Source organism: Eulemur rufifrons, chromosome 6 (assembly GCF_041146395.1).
Source record: "Eulemur rufifrons isolate Redbay chromosome 6, OSU_ERuf_1, whole genome shotgun sequence".
Lineage (NCBI taxonomy): Eukaryota > Metazoa > Chordata > Mammalia > Primates > Lemuridae > Eulemur > Eulemur rufifrons.
This window is the reverse complement of record NC_090988.1, coordinates 70,837,996-70,862,378: the sequence shown is the minus strand read 5'-3', so window position 1 is coordinate 70,862,378 and position 24,383 is coordinate 70,837,996. Positions and strand designations below refer to the sequence as shown.

General features: G+C 35.7%; 1 protein-coding gene across 1 annotated transcript in view; it reads right to left on the bottom strand.

Annotated features, from left to right (window-relative positions):
- Positions 1-614: 614 nt before the first annotated feature.
- ANO5 (anoctamin 5) overlaps positions 615-24,383 on the bottom strand; it is a 69,415-nt gene continuing 45,646 nt past the window's right edge. Inside the window, exons 14-22 of the mRNA XM_069470563.1 lie at positions 24,242-24,316; positions 22,415-22,637; positions 20,589-20,758; positions 19,831-19,928; positions 12,286-12,416; positions 8,742-8,947; positions 6,925-7,103; positions 4,522-4,627; positions 615-836 (exon numbers count right to left, since the gene is read on the bottom strand). Of these exons, the coding sequence (XP_069326664.1) occupies positions 615-836; positions 4,522-4,627; positions 6,925-7,103; positions 8,742-8,947; positions 12,286-12,416; positions 19,831-19,928; positions 20,589-20,758; positions 22,415-22,637; positions 24,242-24,316 (1,410 nt within the window). The remainder of the gene's footprint in view (positions 837-4,521; positions 4,628-6,924; positions 7,104-8,741; positions 8,948-12,285; positions 12,417-19,830; positions 19,929-20,588; positions 20,759-22,414; positions 22,638-24,241; positions 24,317-24,383) is intronic.

Below are 24,383 nucleotides of genomic sequence, written 5' to 3'. Positions count from 1 at the left end.
CAGGAGGGACTATCTGAGATTCTGATGGAAGTTTAACTTATTCAGGACAATTTCAGGAACAAACCTCCGCTATGATATGTGAGTTCTTGAATATGTGAGTTTTCTTATGTCATCTGATTTTGGTTTTTATTGGCACATTTTAAAATGACAGGTTATATATATCTCAGTCAGCCTCTTTGCTCCTTTTCTTTTTGTCCCAACATTTTTCTTGACGGGAAGGAGATATAAAAAAAAAAAACCAATAGGAGACCATAAAGATATGTAGATGCACTGGAAAGTGATGGGACAGCCCAAGTCCAGTGTTTCATTCTAAACTGCAACACTCCATGATTTCCCAATATTCTGATTCTACATGCACTTTCAATGGTCATTTAGAGGACTTCAGAAAATGGTGTCTGCAAAGGGCCCAGCCAATGAAACAGAGAAGTGGTACTCTTCCAACATCACAAAGTTGGCCTCTATAAAAGTGTATAAAAACGTTGAGTTTAAAGAAAGAAAGAAGAAAAGAAAGAAAGAAAGGGTAAAACTGACATATGGCTTCTGGCCTCTGCGCCTGGAACCCAGAGGAAAAAGTGAAGTGATACAGACAACCAGCTGCTGGCTGGTTATGCTGATTAGGTCGTTGATCCAGCCAGACGTGCTTTGCTTTCCTCAATCATGAAATGCTTGGAAAATTCTTTAGAATTAAGTCCCAAGTCATCTTTTAATTTGTTGAGCTCAAAGTCATGGAGAATCTTGACAGTCATTAACTTTTCTCGCTTGATTCTGTCCACAACATCTTTTGGAACATCAGGTATCATCCAGGCCAACAGAAATTTAACTAAAAACACAATATGCTAGAGGAAATATAAAGGAGAATTAGACATTGTTAGAACTGTCGAGTGTTCAGCAGGAAGTCCTTACAAATCATTCATTTCACTCATGCCATCAACTGTGCTTGAGGCATGAAGTACAAGGGCAAGCAAGAAAATATGATCTCTGTCCTAGAACTTTCATACAAAGACCCAAATTACACAAACAAACAGTTACTTAAATAGGCAATTAGTGGAATTCCAGTTGAACATGATTACCCCCATGATATCCCCTATCTTTGCTCCCTCCTGAAAACCTGGTAAAATATTTGTAAGGGACTTAGACTCAAAAGAGTGAAGAAAGCTGGCACTTAAACTTGCAACTAGGGATATGGTGACTGATAGTGGAAACCAAAAAGACAAAAGGCAGTTTTGTTTTAGACCCTCAGAAAAGTTCAAGAAAGAAGGTACTAAGGACTTTTGGAGGCATTGCTGTGGGGTGGAGTTGAAAGCAAGCGGATTAGTTAAAAATTTGTATAAGGACCACTTGAATTTCCAGAGCCTTTCTCCTATCTGTATCTAGGTACTACCTCTCTGCATATCCCACCCTGGAAGCAGCAGAAGAGTTCATTTTCTGCAAAAATTATACCAGAAAGCTGTAAACTCAGTGTGACCAGACATAGCTGAGGATGGAGATGTGGAACTGTATTAAAAACAAAGACATCAAAAAGTAAAGTTCAGCCTACCAAATTGTGAAATCCTTAAGTCCCCTCTGCCTTGCTCAGTTCTCAGAACATAGGCAGCCATGACATATCTCAATAGATGGGAGGTTGGAGGATTTTTCTCTGGGGAAAATTAACTAGTCTGTGAAAGCAAAACTACAGATACCAAAGTTTTATAGGTCTCCAGTGAAAAGGTTGGCTCACTACCTCATCATGCTACAGTGAAACCCACCAAGTAACATCTCTCCTGTACGCATCCAAAGGTTATAATCAGCTTTTCACTGCCTCACTCTTAAACATAAGCAGAACCAACAAATATGGAGGAAAGTCTCTAACATGAAAGAAAAACAATGAAGTAAACAGGAACTAAGAGAAAACAGAGATAATGAGTGCAGCAAAAAAAAAAAAAAACAAAAACAGAATAAAAAACAAAGATACTAATCCATCTCTTCATAAGAGAGAAAATACATGATAATTAGAATTTTAAAACAGGAAGTATAATATCTGAATATGAGAAGTTCCGGAAAGATAGATGGAAAAGTTTATCAAATTAATAATATAAGCAAAATTTCTCAACTTGAAGGGTATGTTTTAAGATCCAAGGGACTCAGTGAGTGTGCAAAACAATGAATATTGTCCAATAGCAAGGAACTGTCTTATAAAGTTCCATGAAAGTGGGGCTAGTGAGAGAATCCTGTAAGCTTATTATTTCTAAAAATATATCATAAACAAAGACTGGGTCATCAGAATGGTATTGCATTTTACAACACTGGAAGTGGAAAGGAAATGGAGAAATGTCTTCAAAATTTCAGGAAAACCTAAATAAAGTTAATGAAAAAAATTTTCAAGGGAAAAACTTTCAATCTTGAATTCTATTCCAAATAATGTGTAAGAAAAGAAAATAAATTTTCAATATTCAAGTTCTCAAAAATTGACTGCCCATAATTTTCCTCAGAAAATTAAGAAGATGTGCTTCACCAAAATAAGCTATTAAACCAAGGATGATAGGTACACAGATTGCAGAAAATAATAGCACTCAACAGAAGAGAGGTGAAGACCCAGGATGATGCTAGGTTAGAGCCTGGGATGATTATAAAAAATAGATAAAAATAATAAATAAAAACAAAAATTCAAACAAAGGAATTCCTGATGCAATTTACTGGACTGAAAGGTGACCTAAGCTTCAGTCCAGTATGGACTGAAGTATGGAATGAAAGAGTGATAAATTCATAAAGAACTAGAGAGAAAGAGAGAGAGAGAGAGAGAAAACAAAGAGGAAAAACAATATTATAAGAAGGGAAATATATGCAGAGTATAATACATGATACAGATATGACTAATATTTATAAAGTCATAATTTATAAACCCTATTGTACTTATTTAAAATCTCTTACTCAAAACTTTGATGGACAGAAATATTTCAGAATTGAGATAACTAAAGATTAAAAATATATAATTTAGTGTATATAACCATATATCAGCAGGGTCTGAGGTGGTACTTTGTATTAAACACTTAAATATTTCTGCAGCAAAATAAATGGTCACTCTACAAATAGCCTGTTTTGTTTTGTTTTGTTTTGTGAGACATAGCCTCACTCTGTTGCTCAGGCTAGAGCACCTGGCATCAGCCTAGATCACAGCAACCTCAAATTCCTGGGCTCAAGCCATCCTCCTGTCTCAGCCTCCCCAGTAGCTGGGACTACAGGTGCACACCACTATGCTGGCTAATTTTTTCTATTTTTAGTAGAGACAGGGTCTTACTCTTGCTCAGGCTGGTTTTGAACTCCTGAGTTCAAGCGATCCTCTTGCCTCTGCTTCCCAGACTGCTAGGATTACAGGTGTGAGCCACCACACCCGGCCCTACAAATAGCCTTAAATCATATCAGATCGGGTATTGCTGCTAATTAAGTTGCCAAAATACTTTATATTTTCTGAGGTTTGGGATTTCAGAATAAGAAATTATGGACCTGTATACACAAAAAATTATACTGTCATTATATTGAGAGGTAGGAGAAAGATAAAGTCTCAGTATGTGCACATGTGTGTGTGGTGTGACATGTGTGAGATCTGCCATAACAGGAAGTCAGTGATTAACATCTAAAACTAAAAATACATACCTGCAAAATTATGTTGTTTTGCCATACAGAGCTAACTATTAGAAGAATGAGATTAAAAAGTTGAAATGTTTAGCTTTGGAGATTAGGATTTGAGAATAGGAAGGAATATTACATAGAACTGCTCTCATTTTTAGCCATGTAGAGAACTATTTGATTACATGTATAATCTTGATAAAAATAAATATAAATTAAACAGAAACTGATTAGAATTGTATGTGCTAGGGTTAGAATTGTCAATTATTGGAATTTACTGCAAGTTGAAAAGGGGCTTTACTTTTATTTCTCTCTCATTTATTGGCCTTCCTAATTTATGATTTGTAGCAGTCAATTTGAAACTTAGTCAAATACCACCCCCACTCTGTTCTTCCATGCCTTATCTCCTTAAGTATACAGGGGACTTCACAAGAGAGGAAGCAAAATATAGTAGACACAGCATAGGCTGGGGAATGAGACATATCTGGCATTGAAACCCAGCCCTAATATTAGCTGGTTAACCTTAATCCAACTACTGATTTTTGCAGAGTATAGGATTCCTTTTTCAAAGGTAAGTAATAAAGTCTAACTTATAAGGTGGTTATGACTTAACTTCTGGAAGTAGAACATAATCGGTATTCTGTAAAATCAGTGGGTTCTCTACCCTTTCTTGACCTCAAGGGAAGAGATCATATTTTTCCTTTCCTTTTCTGTCACTATGGTATCTTCAACAATAGCCCCTGAATAACAGATAACCCATTGTACTGTGAACATACTTAAGATGTTTTTTTATGACAACAAATACTTCCTTCAAAACAATTCATTGAGAATGCTAACTTTGTGATGAGCAGATAGCATTAGGAATATCTGCCTACAGGGAGAAGAGAGTAACTTGCATGAAAGTTAAGAGCAGCTTACTTCTATAACTATGATGAAGGTCATCTTAGCAGCAAGGACATGCCAGAATTGCATATTATGAAAATATTTCTTCTCATGATCAGGAGGATATCGGTAATCTCTGTACCTAAAAAATGAAAGTAAATGCAAAAATATTAGCTATAGCTTCAACTAGAGAGACCTAACAAATTCTCATTATTTCTCTTAAGAGACCCTTCTAGTTGACCACAAAAGGTAGGTCATAGGAAGGTAACTGATACTATGAACAATTTATCTTTCTTTCTTACATAAAATTGCAGCCATATGCTACTTATGTGCGTACACTAATAGATATAATAGGAAACACACAAGTGAAACTTCTCAGACAAACTTCTCAAAAGAGTTGCCACTATTTGCCACCTACGTTTCCCTTTTTCCTGCTTCTTAACACACTTGGTTCTATCCCTTGCTCCACCAAACCAATTGTCTCCTGTCATTAAATTGAAGGAATATTTTAATTCTCATCTATTTTTTGCTATTTCAAGAATGGGACATAATATTGTTGACACCTTCTATTTTCTTTTTTTACTGCTTGAACTTTTATTTGTTTATTAATTTTATTTCAGCACATTACAGGGGTACAATTTTTAGGTTACGTATATTGGCTTTGCCCCACCCGAGTCAGAACTTCAAGCGTGTCCATCCCCCTGACTGCACTCATTAGGTGTGAATATACCCATCCCCTCCTCCCCCGTCCCATCTGCCCGACTCCTGATGAATGTTACTACTATATGTGCACGTAAGTGTTGATCAGTTAATATCAACACTTCTATTTTCTTGAAACTCTATTTTCTCTTGGCTGCTCTGACACTGTGTTTCTTTGCTTTTCTTACAACCTTTCTGGAGTTTTCTTAGTGCTCAACTTTGTAAGCTCATTCTATTCTACACAGTCACTGCATATTGATGCTCTTCAGCAATTTAGCCCAACTTGTAAATGATGACATCAAGGAATCTAACACCAGTGGCCATGCTCTTAAACAGCAGGTTATGATTCTCTATAATAAAATATGGAATATAACAATGTTTCATCTGCCTTGCAATATTTTCCTCTTTCTTTGTTGGAATCCCAAGTTAAGCAGTTGATTTGAGTTAAGGGGCGTGTGTGTGTGTGTGTGTGTGTGTGTGTGTATCTTTAAATACTGTAGTAAAAAGGTCCTCATAGTACATGATACACTGAGTGTGGAAACAGAAGATTCACATATCCAATTTCATCTTCCCTACACAGAAGAAACTCTTTAAGTGGGATGGCTGGTGAACTGATTATATCATTGTATCGTTATTTCTCTCTTTCTCACTCTATCTCTTTTCTGAGGACATACAGTTAAATTCAAGTAAATTAAATGCCCATACAATATGATCATGCTCTGTGATCTATAGATATTACAACTTTGGACTAAGTTGCATTTGTTCCTGAGCAATCTTTTCAATAAATTTAGAAAATAAGAAACAATTTGAAATTGGTGTGCAACCCCTGTGGAAAGCATTATGGAGGTATCTTAAACAGATTCAAGTAGACCTGCCATTCGATCCAGCAATCCCATTATTGGGCATATACCCAAAGGAAAAAAGGTCATTCTGTAACAAAGACACATGTACCCGAATGTTTATAGCAGCACAATTCACAATTGCAAAGATGTGGAAACAACCCAAATGCCCATCAATACATGATTGGATTAGTAAGCTGTGGTATATGTATACCATGGAGTATTACTCAGCTATAAGAAATAATGAAGATACGACATCTCTATGGTTCTCCTTGAGAGAGTTGGAACCCATTATATTAAGTGAAATATCCCAAGAATGGAAAAACAAGCATCACATGTACTCACCAGAAAATTGGTTTCCCTGAACATCACCTAAATACACATCTGGGAATGACACCAATCGGATATCAGACTGAGGTGGGGGGTGGGGGAGGGGATGGGTGTATGCCTACACAATGAGTGCATTGCTCACCGTTTGGGGAATGGTAATGCTTGAAGGTGCTGACTCGGGAAGGGGGGGTGGGGAAGGAAAGGATATATACCTACATGATGGGTGCAACGCGCACTATCTGGGGATCAGACACGCCTGGAGCTCTGACTTGGGGGGAAAGGCGATACATGGACAACGTATGTAACCTGCAATTCTGTATCCCCCATAACAATAAGATGAAATAAAAATAAAAAAAAATTAAAAAAAAAGAAATTGGTGTTATCTTTACCCATAATATTCTCTTTTTTTTTGACATTTTACCTTTCCTAATAAGAATAATATGATGTGTGAATTCTAGAATTGGTGTACTTTATTTAGCCAGGATTTTTGTTGCCTCAAGTAAATCCTTTACATTGTAAGATATGAAGGAAATAGATAACTTAATTAAAACCTTAACAAACAAAAGGAAACCTGCAAGTGGTGATGTCTCGGCTTTCCGAACGTACAGTACTATTTGGAAAATCAGCTATCAGGAATACTGACAGGCTGTTATTCACATATCCTTTCATAGGATTCATGGCATCTGTTGAGTAGGCATAGTAGTAAACTAAACGAGGAATGATGTCCGATGTAAATGCAACAATAAAAGCCTGAAGAACAAAGAAAAAGGAAGATAATGAGCTGCCAATCTAGTTTTAAAAATGTCTGATTTGTATAACTCTCAGTCTCATAAACAAGATAATTCAGAATGATTAAAATACTATTATAAATCATTAATATGCAACCCTTTGGCTTAAAACATAAAATGGATCATTTACAGTATGTGATTAGTATTCCCAGATTTCATAGCTACAAAGTGGCTAAGTAGAGAATTGGACCTAAATGTACCTGTCTCCAGGAACCACACTCTTTCTACCATGCCTTACTATTTCTTACTTTCTTATTGCTTCATAGCACAGTTCTATTATTATCAATTACATTCACCTGCCTGGGCCAACGCCATATGCTAGGACTGTGTGTGTGTGTGTGTGTGTGTGTGTGTGTGAGACAGAGAGAGAGAGAGAGAGAGAGAGGAAGGAGGTTGATGGGGAGGAAATGGAGAGACAGAAGACTGTGTGTTTGTAAATTTCTCACAGTTCACTGTAGCTAATTTCAGGATTTGATTCCACAGGAATGGTATTTTCACATCCTTTCCTAATCTCTGGAATAGTATAAAGATGTCTCTTTTAGGTTACTTAAGTCAATTAAAAACCATGTGGCTCTGGCACTTACAGTTTTAATGGTACATTTTAAAAAGCATTCCATTACCTCTATGGCTAATGGTCTATTTAGGTATCACTTATTAAACAAATTTTGCAATTTTTATTTTTTAAAAAAGCAGTCATTTCAAATAAATTTTAAAATTTATTGTAATAAATGGGTGCATAGAAGTCTCAGAGTTTCACTTGTTCTATTTGTCTTTTCCACAAACCAACTCTTGATTTACTTAGCAATTATATTGCTTTGTATTTGTTTTCTAATCTGATTATTTCTGATTATATCTTTATTCTTTTTTACTACTTTCTATTGATGTACTTTACATTTTTTCATTAGTGTCTTAAGTTACATGCTTAACTCATGTTTTCCAGTATTCCTTTATTTAAAAAAAATAATAAAAGCATTTATGGCTATGGACTTTTTTTAACAGTGGTTTTAGCTCATTTCTATAGGTTTGCATTTAAGTTAAGCTCTTTCTATAATTTCAATTGTTTCCTCTTATATGATTCTTACTTAGAAGGTTAAGTGGTTAGATTTTCTTTTTTGATTCTTATCACCAACTTCAATTTTTAAAGTATTATTGTAGGTGAATATGCACTGATAATTTTTTACTTTTGGTAATTTAGTTTTATCATTTTTTAAATAAGTGCTTTATGAGCCTAACAGGAAAATGTTGTATATTCTCTGTTTGTAGTATACAAATTCAAGTATAAGCCATCTTTAATTGGATTAATATTATTCAAATTCTTTACACCATCACTTATTTTCTGTCTACTTTGTCACATGGTATGAAACTGTGTCGTGATATTTTAATGACAGTAATTCTAAAATTTTTTTCTTTAATTTCTTATAGTTTGCTTGTCATAGGTTTTTATGTATTGGTTAGTGCATAAAAGTTCAGGAATGTTTTATCTTTATGGAATACCACTATGATTAAATCAATGTAAATAAAGATTGGGTTCAGCATCATCCACATTTTCCCATCCCCAAATAATAAAAAACAGTCACCCTGCTGAAATAGGTCTACTTACATTAGTTGCAACCGAAAGTACAGCCATTCCATAAAGAATGTCTTGCCAAACACCTATGCTATGAGCTTTAGAAGCTACAGTTCTCCTGTACTGAGTAGTAAGTTTCCAGGCATCCACTCGAATCTCTATAATATTATTTATGAGAGCAAGCAGAGGAGCCAAAGGAAAAGAGGCCACAAATAGTGTAACAAATCCAAATTGAGTAACTGCAGAGAGAAAAAAAAAGGTATCAACTCGTGAAAGGGAAAGAGGGGAACACCCTGCCCAACTTTGCCACTTCCCTTCGTCTTGGAGGGGTCCATATCGGTAAAACAATCCCGACCCCTTTCTACAGTCCACTTCCTCACTTAGTGGCTTATCTGCTTGTGAGAATGAGGAGAATCTAGGCACGCATAGCTGAAATCCTTCCTTGTTCTTCCTCTTGAGCTATATTTTTCCAAAGAAAGAATCTATTCTTCTGTGTCTTTTATTAAGGGCTAAGTTTAATTTTACGCTGGTCTAGTCTTTACATGTGTATTGGCATATTAGTGGGGTAAACAAGTTTTTCTCTATTGCTAATCTATGTACTTTTTATGATCAAGGATGATGATGAATTCATTTGTATGATTCCAGTATCCAGCATGTGTGTATGCATGTGTGTGTATACATATAATTTGCATATGGGCAAAACATATGTATTTTCTGGAATAAAATATGTTAAGATCCTGATCATCAATACTATATCTTGACATATTTTAAATAAGTTTTATTCTCTCTCCTTATTAACACTTAACAGGGGACTACAGCTGTGTAAGCTTGTTTCTCTCCTCATTTTTGTCCCTTTTTTTCCTACAATGAATTCTTGGAGTAAAAGAATCCATGCAAATGACAGTTCAGGCTTCCCACATGAGTGAAGAAAAAACAGTAAGAGATACGTGCACAGCTTTCCATTAAAGGAGGAAAGAATGAATATTCCATTAGCCCTCTATTTTTCAATCAATCTCAAATGTTTCTGGATTTTAGCTTTTCTCATAAGACTAAATCAGTCTTGTCATCAAGTGAACAAACACATATTGACTCCCTCCTTTTCTGCTTTCTCTACTAAACCAAAAGACAGAAAATGAATAGGAAGTATTACGTAGAAGCACCATGAATTTCCTAAGTTTGAATCTCTAATCTCTATCTAAAATCTTTGTGGCCTATGGAAATTTTATTAAACTATCGAAGTTTCAGAACCCTCAAAAATAAAATATGTCGAATAATGACTACTTTGCAGAATTGTTTAAAAATCAAAGATAATGTACATAAAGTTTCCAGAATAAATTAACTTAGTTGTGTTTCAATATGTTAACAGTAGTTAATGTTGTTAGTAAACTTTGATTTCATCTTTTATTAGGTTACTAAGTATAGAATGCCCAATTTCCTTACGTTCTAAGTTTGACAGTTGATATCTCTGACATTTCACTTTGACACTTTTTTTTTTATTGTGAAGGTACATCCTTATTATTTCAAATGCATGTTTTGGCTTGTGATTATCTTTCAATTTTTTTTAGAGCAATTTTTGTGAAACCATGGGTAAGTAAAACATTCATGTTATTTTTTAATATGAGTTTCGTTGTGGAACCAACGCAGTGAAGACAGCTCAAAATATCAACAAAGTGTTCGGGAACTATATGGCTGATGAATGCTCAGTACGTTGATGGTTTGAGAAGTTCCATTCTGGTGATTTTCATCTTGAAAATGAGCCATGCGGGCGACCTGAGACCAAGGTGGATAATGATGAAGTGAAAGCTGTATTGGAAGCGAATCCATCTCAAACTATGTGTGAATCAGCAGCAAGGTTTGACATTACTATCCCAACAATATTTGACCATTTAAAACAAATGGGCAAGGTAAAGAAGCTGGATAGATGGGTACCCCAGGAATTAAATGAGCATCAGAAGAGAAATCGTCTGGAAGCTTGCCTTTCTTTGCTGTCACGGCATAAAGGTGAACCATTTCTATACTCTATTGTTACGTATGATGAAAAATGGATTTTTTTGACAATCATGAGCATTAAGTACAATGGCTTGATAAAGATGAAGTGCTGAAACAGAGTCCAAAACCGAATACTCATCAAAAAAAGCTAATGGTGTCTGTTGGTGGTCCAGCGCTGGTATTATCCACTACAGCTTCATGAAACCTTGTCAATCAATTACAGCGGATGTCTACTGCAACCAATTGGATGAAATGATGAGAATGCTTTAGATTAAGCAGCCAAGATTGGTCAATAGAGACATGCCAATTCTCTTACAACATCACATGTCACAAAAAACAACACTGTTTAAACTATAGCAGCCAGACTTGGGAACTCTCTGTCAGTTGGTGCCGTTGGTGCAAGATCTGCCCGTATTCACCAGATCTTGTTCCAACTGACTACCACTTCTTCTAGGCTTTGGGACACTTCTTGCAAGGAAAAATATTCAATTCTCAACAAGCTGAGGAAAACACCTTTCAGGATTTCATTGCCACTCCCTCTCCAGGCTTCTTCACTGTTGGCATAAGCAAGCTACCATTAAGATGGCAAAACTGTGTTGATAGTTTAGGTGCATACTTTGATTAATTGTACTGCTTCTTGATTGAGATATGATTAACTAAACTTTTGATTCAAAATAGGACATTTCATACTTAATGACCTAGTAATTTTGGTAGTAATCTCTGATGCATGCAGGTACAAATTCATTTGCAACTTACACAATTAAAAATTATAGCTGTATCACCCCAAAAGGAAGGACTAATTTTACAACCAAAGCTGTATAAATTAGACTTCTATGTTTGTCCTAAATTTACCTATTTCAATCCATATATCATATGTATGTATTACACTGGTGAATCACTAACAGTTTCAGGGCATCTCATTTATTCCACCATGGTGTTAACAGTCTTGAGAGTAAGTTTAGAAAATTGTCCTCCTTAATTCCACCAGAGAAACAGAGAAAATCGCTTGAGAGTAAACACTGTGCATACTATATAAGGAGTTCCTAGCATTATCTCTCCCAAAATTTGTTCTCAAAGTTTCTTCTCTATTCAGTCCTTGAAATATCTTAGGCATTTCCTGTGTTCAGCTTGGTTTCCTTTATATAATGGCTTTTAGCCTTCTTATTTTCAGCCTGACATAAAAACATACACTAAATGCATGTCAGACTCTGAAAATGTTTTCCAGCTTATTCTCTCTCTGAGCTGTCGCTGAGGCAAACAAAAGAAGAAATAGTCATTAAAGCTAATTTGAGACAGGTGTTAAAAAGTAATTCTTGCTTGATTTTCTCCAACAATATTAACATTCTATTGAAAGGACGGTAGCTCTAAAGTGTTTTGAAACTAAACTTTATTCTGCATTCTATTTGCTGGGACAGGGAAACAATGAACCAATCTTCTCCATATCCATCCATCCATCTTTTTATTGACCATCCAATGACTTATTGGACACCTACTATGTGCATGGCAGAAAGAAATATCAAGAGCTAAAAAAAAACCCCTCTTTTTATTCAGGGTATCTCTATGTTTCAGAACAGTGGCTGAAAATTACCTGTTTCTAAGTATTCATAGAATAGCCTAAGGGGTTCAAAACATTCAAGGTCATGATCCTGCTCCCATCGACTGTATAGTTTCTCAGAGTTGGTACGAGCTTTTCGGCGTCTCCACCAATTCAAAGCCAACCTGTTCGAAGTGATAAAAATAAATACATGAAACAGAGCTAAAAAGAAAAAGGTCAGAGAATCAATCAGAGTATTAAATCCAGAAATTGGCAGAAAGAGAGGTTAAATAACTTAAGATCACAGAGCATGGAGAAATAAGACTCCAGCTAAACTCCAAATCAAACTCTAGTGCTCTTTTCACAACACATGTGGAAGTGGAAGTGAAGAGTTCTTCTATTAGGGTAATTAAGAAAATAAGACAACTCTGAGTCTGTTCACAGAAATATACTATTATACATTCACTCAGAGACAGTTCAGTTAAAGAGCAAGTAGAGGTGAGGGTCACCACTAGGACTACTTACTAACCTTTATATTGTCATGATGCTCAGAAGGAAACTCAAGGAAACAGGGAATTGATTATAACAGAAAATGTATGAGAAAGAAAATGCAGATGCTTATCTAACATGTGAAAATAAATGCACTAACAATGAATAAATATTTACTAACTAAATGCCATCTTATACAAAAAATATATCATAATGTTGGATTACTTTGAAGAATAAGTTTTTTTCAATCAGCAAATCAATGAATGCAATAGATCAAATTGACATATTTAAGTAGAAAAATATAAAATTATCTTAATTTATGGAGAAAAATGTATTTAATATATTCCAAGCACCTATTAAAACCTACTTATGACAGAAAAGTAAATAGAAGAAAATTATATAGTAAAATCCTAGGGCAAACATCATTCTTAAAAGGGAAAAGTCGAAAGCATTCCCTTTAGAATCAGAACAAAATAAGAATTTTCATGATCACATTCAAGACTCTACTGTACATCATAATTAATACAATAAGATGAAAAAAGGCAAAAGAATTAGAAATAAAGGAGAAATACATGATTATTAACAGTGATATGATTATATAGAAAATCCAAGTGATAGGCCGGGCGCGGTGGCTCACGCCTGTAATCCTAGCACTCTGGGAGGCCGAGGTGGGCGGATCGTTTGAGCTCAGGAGTTCGAGACCAGCCTGAGCAAGAGCGAGACCCCATCTCTACTAAAAATAGAAAGAAATTATATGGACAGCTAAAAATACATATAGAAAAAATTAGCCGGGCATGGTGGCACATGCCTGTAGTCCCAGCTACTCGGGAGGCTGAGACAGGAGGATCCCTTGAGCTCAGGAGTTTGAGGTTGCTGTGAGCTAGGCTGACACCACGGCACTCACTCTAGCCTGGGCAACAGAGTGAGACTCTGTCTCAAAAAAAAAAAAAAAAAAAAAAAAAAAAAGAAAATCCAAGTGATATTAGACAAAACTTATGAAAAATAATAATAGGGTTTATTAATATATTTCTTTGCTATATACCCACAACACACAAGTAGAAAACATATTTTTTAAAAGATGTCATTTACAATAGCAATTGAAAAGTGCTTAGAAATGGATTTGACAAAATATTTCTAAGACCTAATGCAGAAGTTTAAAATCTTTATTTGAAGTTGGTGAAGTCCAAAATAAATGTTCCTGAATAGAAGACTTGATATTATAAAAAAGTGATAATTGTTTATATTGAAATAATTAAAATGCAATTTTAATCAAAAAACCAAAATAGGCTGGGTGCAGTGGCTCATGCCTGTAATCCTACCACTTTGGGAGGCTGGGGTGGGAGGACTGCTTGAAGAGGTGGGAGGATTGCTTGAAGCCAGGAATTTTAGACTGGCCTGAGCAAGAGTTAGAGCTTGTCTCCACAAAGAATAGAAAAATTAGCTGGGCATGGTGGGAAACACTTGTAGTGCCAGCTACTTGGGAGGTTGAAGCTGAATCTCTTGAGTCCAGGAGTTTGAGGTTGCAGTGAGCTATCATACAATGATGCCACTATACTCTAGCCTGGGTGGCAGAGTAAGACCCCGTCAAAAAAAAAAAAAAAAAAAAAGCCGGACTATTTTTCAATGTGAAATCTGACAAGATGTTTCCAAAATGTATACAGAAAGACAAAAGACCAAGGATAGCCAAGACAGTTCTACAGATGAGGAATAATTTGATAAAACTTGCCCCAATGGATACAAGACATTATATAGTATTAAGAGATTGTATAATAGTATTGGTGCTAAAATAGACAAATCCCAGAACAGAAGGGAGAACTAGAAATAGCACTACACTTGGTATATGGCATAAATGGTATTTTAAATTATGGACAGTAGAGAAGAGGGACTTTTCAATAAATGATAATATGATAATTTATGCATACATATAGTTTATATATACATATACACACATATATGTAAAACATTGGATTTGTACCTCATTTCAAACATGGAAATCCTTCCCATATATATTAAGAATTTGAAAGTGAAAGACAATAATGTCAAAATGTATAAAAATTTAGAAGTATATGAGAATATATTTTTAATCTTAGGATAGGTATTTCTTAAACAAGATTTTAGAAATGCTAACGTATAAAAGAAATAAGTTGATGATATATATCATATATGTTGTATGATATATAGGTGATATATTCTACCATATTAAAGCTCCCAGCTGGGAGTGATTTTTGCCCACAAGTGTAAATTTGCAATGCCTGGAGACATTTTTAGTTGTCACAACTAGGTTGAGGGTAGACCACTGGCATCTAGTGGATAGAGTTCTATGCTACTAAAATATCCTACCATGACAAGGACAGCTCCCCTAACCCCCCATAACAAAGATTTCCCAGCCCAAAATATCAATCATGCTGAGGTTGAGAAATCATGACCTAGAAATACCATGAAAAATAAAAAGATAAAATTTGTGTTAGGATAAAATATTTCTAACACATGTAACCATAAAAGAAAAACCAAAAATAAATAAATAAATAAAAACCAGTAACCAGAAGTTATAAAGTACTCATACAAATCAATTTGAAAAATATAGAAAGCCAAGTAGGAAAATGGTTAAACAACATGAACAAGCATTTCATTGAAAAGGAAACACATATAGCCAAAACATTCTCATTCATGTTACTTGAAGTCTTTCTATTCTTTTGATATATGCATTTATTCCTATAAATTTCACCGTTAGTACTGATTTTGCTGTATCTCATAGATTTTGGTATGTTACATTTCCATTTTCATTTCTTTCAAAGAATTCTTTAATTTTCTTCTTAATTTTTTCATTGACCCACTGGTCGTTAACGAGCATGTTGTTTAATTTCCACGTGTTTGTGTATTTTCCAAGTTTCCTTTTGTTACTGATTTCTAGTTTTATTCCACTGTGGTAGAAGAAGATAATTGATAAAATTTCTATTTTTTTGATTTTGTACATATTTGTTTTGTGGGCTAAGATGTGGTGTATTCTGAAAAACGTTCCATGTGCTGATGAAAAGAATGTATATTCTGCATCAGCAGTTGAGTGAAACGTTCTGTAAATGTCAGTTGGTACTAACTCATGTTTCTTCATTGATTTTCTGTCTGGATGATTGTCCATTACTGAGAGTGGGGTATTAAGGTCCTCTACCATTATCATATTGCAGTCTATCTTACCCTTTAGGTCTACTGTTTGCTTTATACATTTGGGAGCTCTGATGCTGGGTGCATAGATATTTATAATTGTTATATCCTTGTGCTGAATTGACCCCCTTATCATTATATAGTGACATGTCTTGTCTTTTTAAAAGTCTTTGATTTGTAGTCTATTTTATCTGATAAGAGTATTATTACTTCTGCTCTTTTTTGGTTTCCATTTGCATGGAATATCTTTTTCCATCTTCCCTTTCAGTCTGTTTCTATAGGTAAAGTGGGTTTCTTGAAGGCAGTATATAGTTGGGTCTTGTTTCTTTATCAATTCAACCTCTCTGTGCCTTTTAATTGGAGAATTGAGAACATTTACATTCAGTCTTGTTATTGATAAGGACTTACTACTGCCATTTTGTTGCTTGTTTTCTGGTTTTACTGAGACTTCTCTTTTCCTTTTTCATTGTCTTCCTTTGTAGTTAAGTGAATATCTTTGGTAGTATGTTTTAATTTGTTGCTTTTCATTTTTAGTGAATCTATCATAGGTTTTTGCATTGTGATTATCATGAGGCTTACAAAAAACATTTTAGAGATTTAAAAAGTTATTTTAAAGAGATGGCAACTTATTTTAGAACACAAATAAAAGAGAAACAAACAAACCTAAAAAAAATTCTACACTTTAACTAAACCCCCCACCATCTTGACTCTTGGGTGTCTCAATTTACATATTTTAAAATTACCTATTTCTTAACAGGTTGCAGTAGCTATTATTGTTTCTGATAGATTTGTGTTTTGGACTTTGTACTAGAGTTACGGGTAGACTGCACATCACAAACACAGTAATCAAGTATTCTTGGTTTGTCCGTGTACTTAATTTTATCAGTGGATTTTATACCTTGAAAAGTTCTCCTTTGTATGTTACTGGTTTATTTTTTTTCTTTCATATTTAAGAACTTCCTTTAACATTTCTTACAAGATGGATGTGGTGGTGATGAATTTTCTCAGCTTTTGTTGTGGATGATGATTTTGCAGGATACAATATTCTTGGGTTGCAGGTTGTTTCTTTGAGTACTTTGAAAATGCCATTCCACTCCCTCCTGGCCTGTAAGGTTTCTGTTGAGAAGTCCCTTGCCAGACGAACTGGGGCTCCTTTATATTTGCTTTTTGTCTCTTGCTGCTTTTAGGATCTTCTCTTCATCCTTGACCTTTGAGACTTTGATTATTACTAAATACCTTGGCGTAAATCTGTTAGGTGTTCTAAGACCTTCTTGTACCTGGATATTTATACCTTTCTCAAGTTTTGGAAAGTTTTCTGTTATTATTTCTTTGAATAACTTTCTATCCACTGCTCTCACTCAGCTCCCTCTTCAGTACCAAAAATTCTTAGATTTGGACTTCTGAGGTAATTTTCGATATCTTGTGGGTAGGGTAGCCTTCATTTTTTTTTCATTCTTTTTTCTTTTTTAGACTCTGTGTATTTTCAAAGAGCCAGTCTTAAAGCTCACTGATTCTTTCCTCTGCTTGGTTCCCTCTGCTGTTGACAGCCTCCAAAGAATTTCTCAGTTCAGTAAATATACTCCTCAGTTCCAAGGTTTGCTTGATTTTTTAAAATTATTTCCATCTATTGGTTAAATTTCTCTGATAAATTTCTGAATTGCTTTTCTGTGTTATCTTGGAGATCACTGAGTTTCCTTAAAACTGCTTTTGAATTCTTGGTCAGAGAGCTCACAAATTACTATCGTGTTAGAGTCTGTCACGGGATTTTTGCTTTGTCCTTTCGGGGAGGTCTTGGTTCCTAGCTTGCTGTTGTTTCTTGTGGATATATGGTCTATGTCTTTGCACTGAAGGATGAGCGATTTATTCAAGTTTTTTCTGCTCAGCTTGTTTTGTTTATTATTGAATCTATCTGCTTTAATGAATCTGCTAGGTTGCTGCCTCCTTTTTGGCTCTAGGTGGCGCCTGAAGCCCAGATTCACCTCAGTTCTAATAAATGGTCAGAACACTGACCCAAATTGGGGATGTCTCAAATTGGGGATGTTCCAAATTGGGGATGCCCCAAACTGGGGATGTTCCAAAGGGATTATGTCAGCATTGTGAGATAACCGGGCAGTGGCTAACGGTTCATGCCCACGGCACCTGGGGAACATATCTCCTATAGCCATTCTTATTTGACATCTCCTTTTGTTGAGATATCCAGAGCAGGGTTTCCAGGTTGGGGATGCTAGTCCCACCTCTTCCTTTTGTCTCTGCCTGTCTTCCAGGATACTTCTCCCTTCAGGCAGTCACTAAGTCACTATGCTACCTTAAGAAAAGGATAGGTCTTCTGCCAAGGAGCCCAAGAAGGTGGGAAAGCTGGTTGATCACCTCAGTTTCACTTTTTCCAGTGTAGGAACCATGAGTTAAGGGGAAATTTTCTGCATGCTTAGTGCCTGGAAGAATGGGGGGAGGGGCATCACAGACATCAAAGTCCAGTTCTTCCACCATCTGCTCGGAGTTCTTCCACTTCTCTGTGGCCCTGGGAACTGTTTCATCTTCATACTTGAGCTCTGGGTTGTTGCTGCTGAAAATCTTGGTGCTGTATATTTGTGTGGGGGCGGGGGGGGGGTGAGTGGGAAGAGAAGCCAGCTTGCCTCTATGCCAGCATTTTGGAACCAGAAGTCCTTGGAGTTCATTTTAATAGCCTGATACTTTTAAGTGACATTATCACCTCCCTTGTGTTGTTAGCATTGTCAACATAATTTTTTATGGGCTTTCCCAGAATCTTCTGGCTAGAATAACCAGCTAAAGTAAGTTCACTATCTAATAAGTGATTTTGTTAATGGCCTTTGCAGCAATAAATATCATCAAATGTTTTGGAATTTGGGTTTGTAAGTAGGCTCAGGTTGTGGTTGTGGTCCTCTGTGTTCTCAGTCTAGAGCTAGGACTTAACATAACAATGTGGAGTTATTTCTCTTAGGAATGTGATGTACCTAATCATGAAACTAGAAGGCGGCTTGGCTCAAGCCTATCATTGTTTGTAAGGATAAGTCCACGTTCTTCTTTTTGACAGCATGCAAAACAGAACCCTAGGCAGCACTATGGAACTGTGTGTATGCTGTGGGGAGGCTGGGTAGGGATGGTGTTTTCAACCTTCTCTCATGAGTAAGAGAATAAACCCAGACCTCGGCTTCAAGTAGAGTTAAACTGGCCAGTCCTCTGTCTTAAGTGAAGCCCTTTTAGACTGCTTTATTCTGTAGGTGACAAACTCTGATACTGTCATTTCTAGGAGCCCTGCAAGATCACAAACTTGCGATTTTATGATTTTCTCATTTTATTCATGAGAATGTTCATTAATATTTGAAATCAGCTGTCATTTTTCGTTTTCTCTTTTTAGAATGTATTAATTATTGCTCTGTTTTTGGTTCAGAGAGCAATCTTTTCATGTATTAACCTGAAAGTTGTCTAGCATTTCATTTACAACCAATTTTTATGCCTGGATGACATGACACGTGGATATTTTGACAAAGCTCAACTTTTAGTAATCTTTAGAAGGATTAGAAATAATATGCAACATGTAGAATAATCCACAGAGGGTATAACATTTAGATTTCCCAGTGGAGTCTTCATAGGAGAGAGATAATTACTTTTCCCTCAACTTCACTCAAGTGACAAAGATGTGTTTTAAGAGCCTGTATTTAAAACATCATATTGTATCTCATAAATATATATAATTATTATCAATTAAAATTAAATTTAAAAAACTTGGTAGCTATGGACCAAAAAAAAATAATAAAAATAAAAACCTATATTACCTTAATGTATCTTTCACTATAGATTAAAAATGAAGTTTTTTTGTTGCTTAAACATTTTCTAATAAAGTGCCATAATAACAAAAATATTTCAGCTTATTCCATAGGAAATCTCTTATGGTAACTTAAACCGAGTAAAAAACTTCTAAGTCATACATACGGATAAACGGCTTCTTTAATATTTCCAAAAACCTGTTTCCCAATCATTATGATTGTCAACTGGGTTGTTAATTCTATTAGACAGCCTCCAGGATCACACTAGTTGGAAGAAAGAGGGGAGAAAAAAGAAGTAAATGATGAAAGATGGAATTTTACAACAACTAAAAGAGACCATAAACCTTAAGATTAGAATCTCAAGATTTTAGTTGGAAGGAATATTAAGGGATTAAAGAGATATGTAACCTAATAGTTCCAAACATGATTAAAAACCAGTGCCAGGCTAGCTGCACTAGACTGACCTGATTGTATAAAAAACATAGATTTCTGGATCTCATTCTTAGAGAAGTCTAAACCTTTCTGTCCAGGTTAGGGTTGGGAGTTGGTATATTCTCCATGTGATTTGGTTGTGCAGCCAGGTTTGGAAACCATTGATCTGGTCTAACTCTATAACCCATAGTGAAGCCCTTTCTCCAAGAAAGTAATCATTCTTCCTTTGCAGGAAACTTTCCAGAATGAAGAACTTACTTATCTCATTTTATAGTTCCCATTATTATTTTACTACCAAACCACAGGCACAATATAACTTCTTGCCCAAAATGTACTAGAAAGTCTATCAAATTACAGGATTCATCTGTGGACAGGGTCCATGTCTAGACTTCTCTTGCAGCTTGACAATATCTGAGTCAGAACACACAGAAGGCACTGAGTCAACATTGCGTTACTAAAGCTACAGACCTCATCTCCCAAGAGAATTCTTACCTCTTCACTTCTCCACACATTAAACATATATGTGTATTTTCCAGGATAGCCCACCAACTTCCCTTTAAAGAAAGCTACGTAGAAGCAGGATGAGTAATAATTTACAAACTGAAACAGGAACATTTTCAAGGTAAGACTGCTCTCGTACTCCTGGTAAGTTCGAGGAATTTCTGGTAAATAAAAAACACCAATGTTTAATGTACCTTCCAATTTCTCCTTGAACTTGTACTCCCTGGGACAAGTGGACATCTAGTCATTCTGAGAACCTATATAAATGCTTTCCACTCTAGTTAACGGCCGACCAATATTAATTGTGCTAGGCTTTCTGTTAGATACTTTGTATTAATCTAACCACTTGAAAGGCGTAGGAAGCAGTCATTATCACATTCAGAGGGATAGAACACTTGTCTGGTGGTCACACAGTCAAAACATAAAATTCAAACCCATGTAAAACTGAAGAGCCTTATGCTCATCCAAACACAATATGCTATCCCATAAACATAGACATGTCACACCTCTCTCTCTCTGTCTCTGTCTCTGTCTCTCTCTGGTTTAAACAAAGTAAGCTCTGCCAAGGGGCGGGGATGATTTCCAACTGCATTGTGTTTCCCTCATGAATTAAATGGCTATGTTAATTTTGAAAACAATGTGACAGAAAATGGTGGCAGAAATAGTACACATTTCCCCTCTCTATCATTTAAAATGCATGGTCATTATCTGTCATTTAACACATTCCAGGACATGGAAATACTGAATTCTCTTCATCCCACACAGAACATGATGAAGCACAAAAGAGTAAGGGGGCATGTTTTTCTGAGCTGAGGATCTCTCAAGAGCATGAACTGATCTAGCCAAGTCCATGACATTTTCAGGAATACAGAAATAGTAACACAAATTATTCTAAAGGTACAGAAAGCTCCTCCATTTTAGTAAAATTTAACTGCATTCCTACAAAACCTTTATTGATTTTTCTCAATGAAGAGGGCTGTGACTTTTTAGGTGCCTTTAAAGCAGTTTATAATGCTGTGATTTTCTTGCTGTCGCTAGCAGAGAAAAGAAGTAAAACTGAGAGAGAAGAAGTACAAACTTGAAGATGGTTTATAATGAAGGTTACTTCCCAGTGCTCTTTTTGCTTAGCATCGGCATGATGTCAGTGTAAAGATTTAGAGGAGGAGCTGTTGCCCCTGAGAGAGCATTCAGAGAAGAGGCTGATGCCCTAGATTGAGTCTCTAATCTTATTTCCAACTTGTCACTGACAAGACCAAAAGTGAGTGTTCTCTGTGCTACTCTCTTTGACTGAATCATTACTTCACCTGTGACCACCTTCACTTTCCCTCCTGGATTTAGGAGAAATTTTAATATTTTAACAAGAAAACAATCCAAGTTTCAAGAGATAGCAACTGAAAAGTACTAAATTTTAATTTATTTAGGAGGAGGAACTGATTGTACCATTTTTTTCTTGATGGCTTCCAAATACCTTCTAAGAAACATACACCTAAAATAATAATTGTCTGTGTCTTGAGTAGAACGAGGATTTTACTTAGGATTCAACTAGGCCCATCAAGGGAGGATTAAGACAAGAATACTCACAAAGATCTATAGAGTCCAAATTCTTTTTTCAGTTCTTGTTCCTGCTTCCATTATAATGGACCTGAATGTGGCTCCTAGAGGATTCTGAAGTAACAGGCTATGGGTCTCCCTACAGAGCAAAACTGCCTTAAAATGTACCCTTAGAAAATGAACTCCCTGGGAGATGATCCAAAATGGATGTATAGCATTGGTAGAAACCCTTTTCCAGCGTCACACTAATGACGTGGCCAGCTTACCCATTTTTGTAATCCAGGCAGATATCTTTTCATAAAAGAAATTCAAGATCAAGATGACCATAAAGTTCAAGCACGATCCTGTGAGTGATGTGGCTATCTGGGGAGTAAGGAAACTTTTGACTTGCTTTAAGGATGCATCCTTTTCCATGAAGCTAGCAAATGTAGCAAAGACTGACAGGCGGTACACAATTACAGCTACCATGCTGGTGATGACAAGAGACATCTGAGAAAGGGAAACAGAATTGGTTACTTGGGTCTCTGTATCTCTGTGACACACATATATCTAAAACACTGACTACTTTGTTCATCTCATTATATTAAGTTTAGCAGCCCTCACATGCAAAGAAAACTAAGTCAGCCTCTCTTACCATAGAGACCAGGAAATGAACACTGGCAAAGTAAAAGGGTTAGAGATAACGCATATGGTAGCAGTTGGCTAAGTCGAAAATGGAAAACATGTTCATGTCCATCCTACAGGCCCATCCTCTAGCAGGCATTGGCAAACTATAGCAGAAGGCCAAATCTCGCTCATGCCCTTGCCTAGTCTTACATAGCTGTTAAAAGTTAAGACTGTTATTTTGCATTTTTAAAGCTTATAAAGAAAAATAAAGACAATTATGTGCCAGAGACTATATGTGGACACAAAGCCTAAAATATATCTGACCCCTTTACAGAAAAAGTTTGCTGACCCATGCTCTTGGTTGTAGTTAAACATGTAGAATGAAGATCACTTACTTTCCCAAGAAAAATACATTTAAAGATTGTATTTCATTTCTCTCAGAATGTTGCCATTATTGGTATGATATGCCACTAATATCTAATAGTTTAGATATTTATATAGATTCTGTATAAATTTTGTACTCTTCCAATATTGCAAAAGCACAAAGATGGCTTTATATCAGTCAACAGAGAATTTTATCCTAAAAGTTGTGGAAGTGAGTCAAATTGAATGAGAATGAGAAATCAAAAACACAATAAATCTTTCTGGGACCATATTCTAGAATGTTTCTCAAAAAGTATCCTGAATGGATTATTGTCCTCAGTTTAGTCTATCACATCTCTTCAATGATTATTATATAATCTAAGAAAACACATTTCTACTAACTCTTTTAAAACAGGAAAATAAAGCTTTAACAAGAAATGTTAAAGGTAAATAATGGGATTTATGGACTGGTGAGATTAAATTATAGTCTCTAACTGTTAATTATGTATATTTCATCTTGCTAACCCCTCAGATGGTTAACCTCTTTTCCTAAAATTAAAGACTTAAGAAGGCACACATTTGGGAAAGAGAAGGCAAGAAATAGACCATGGTGATGGGGAAAACTATTAGCTGAAAGGCATGAAGAAAACCTGACTCCTGCACAATGTGATATACTAATTAAATTCTTCAAGTAGAAGAAGAAACAGTATCTTGTTTATCTCAGTGACAGAATGAACTAAGGTTGAATTTTTTATTCATTTTGTACAGATATTTTAAGTGGAGACAAAGATGAACAATTTTTCTAAAACTAACCAAAGAGTCTGTAATCCAAGTAAGTTTATTATTCTGTTCTGGTTTCAAGTGATCACTTAATTAATGAAATGTCATGAGGAAGGGAGGGACAGGCTCCAAGGTAAAGCACCTCTCTCTTCTCCTAGATCTTTTCCCGAAGTTCAATTACGGAAAATCCATGTAAATTATAGTCTATTTTATATATAAGATGTAACTAAGATAAAAGACCAGGACGAGGGGAGAGAAGGATGCAAGAGCCACTGCAGGTAAAACTTGAGATAATCCTAATTGCTTGCTGAAGAGATGATAACAGATTTTAAAGAAATGCTCACCCATAATACCACTGTGGCTCCTGAACAAAGGTACCATGGAATACGAGAACACAGAGGCATGTAAGGTTCCATCTCCTGTAATGTTGAAAAAAAAAACACAGAGAAGTTTTAAATCTACCCTCAAAACTGGGACTCCAAGCAG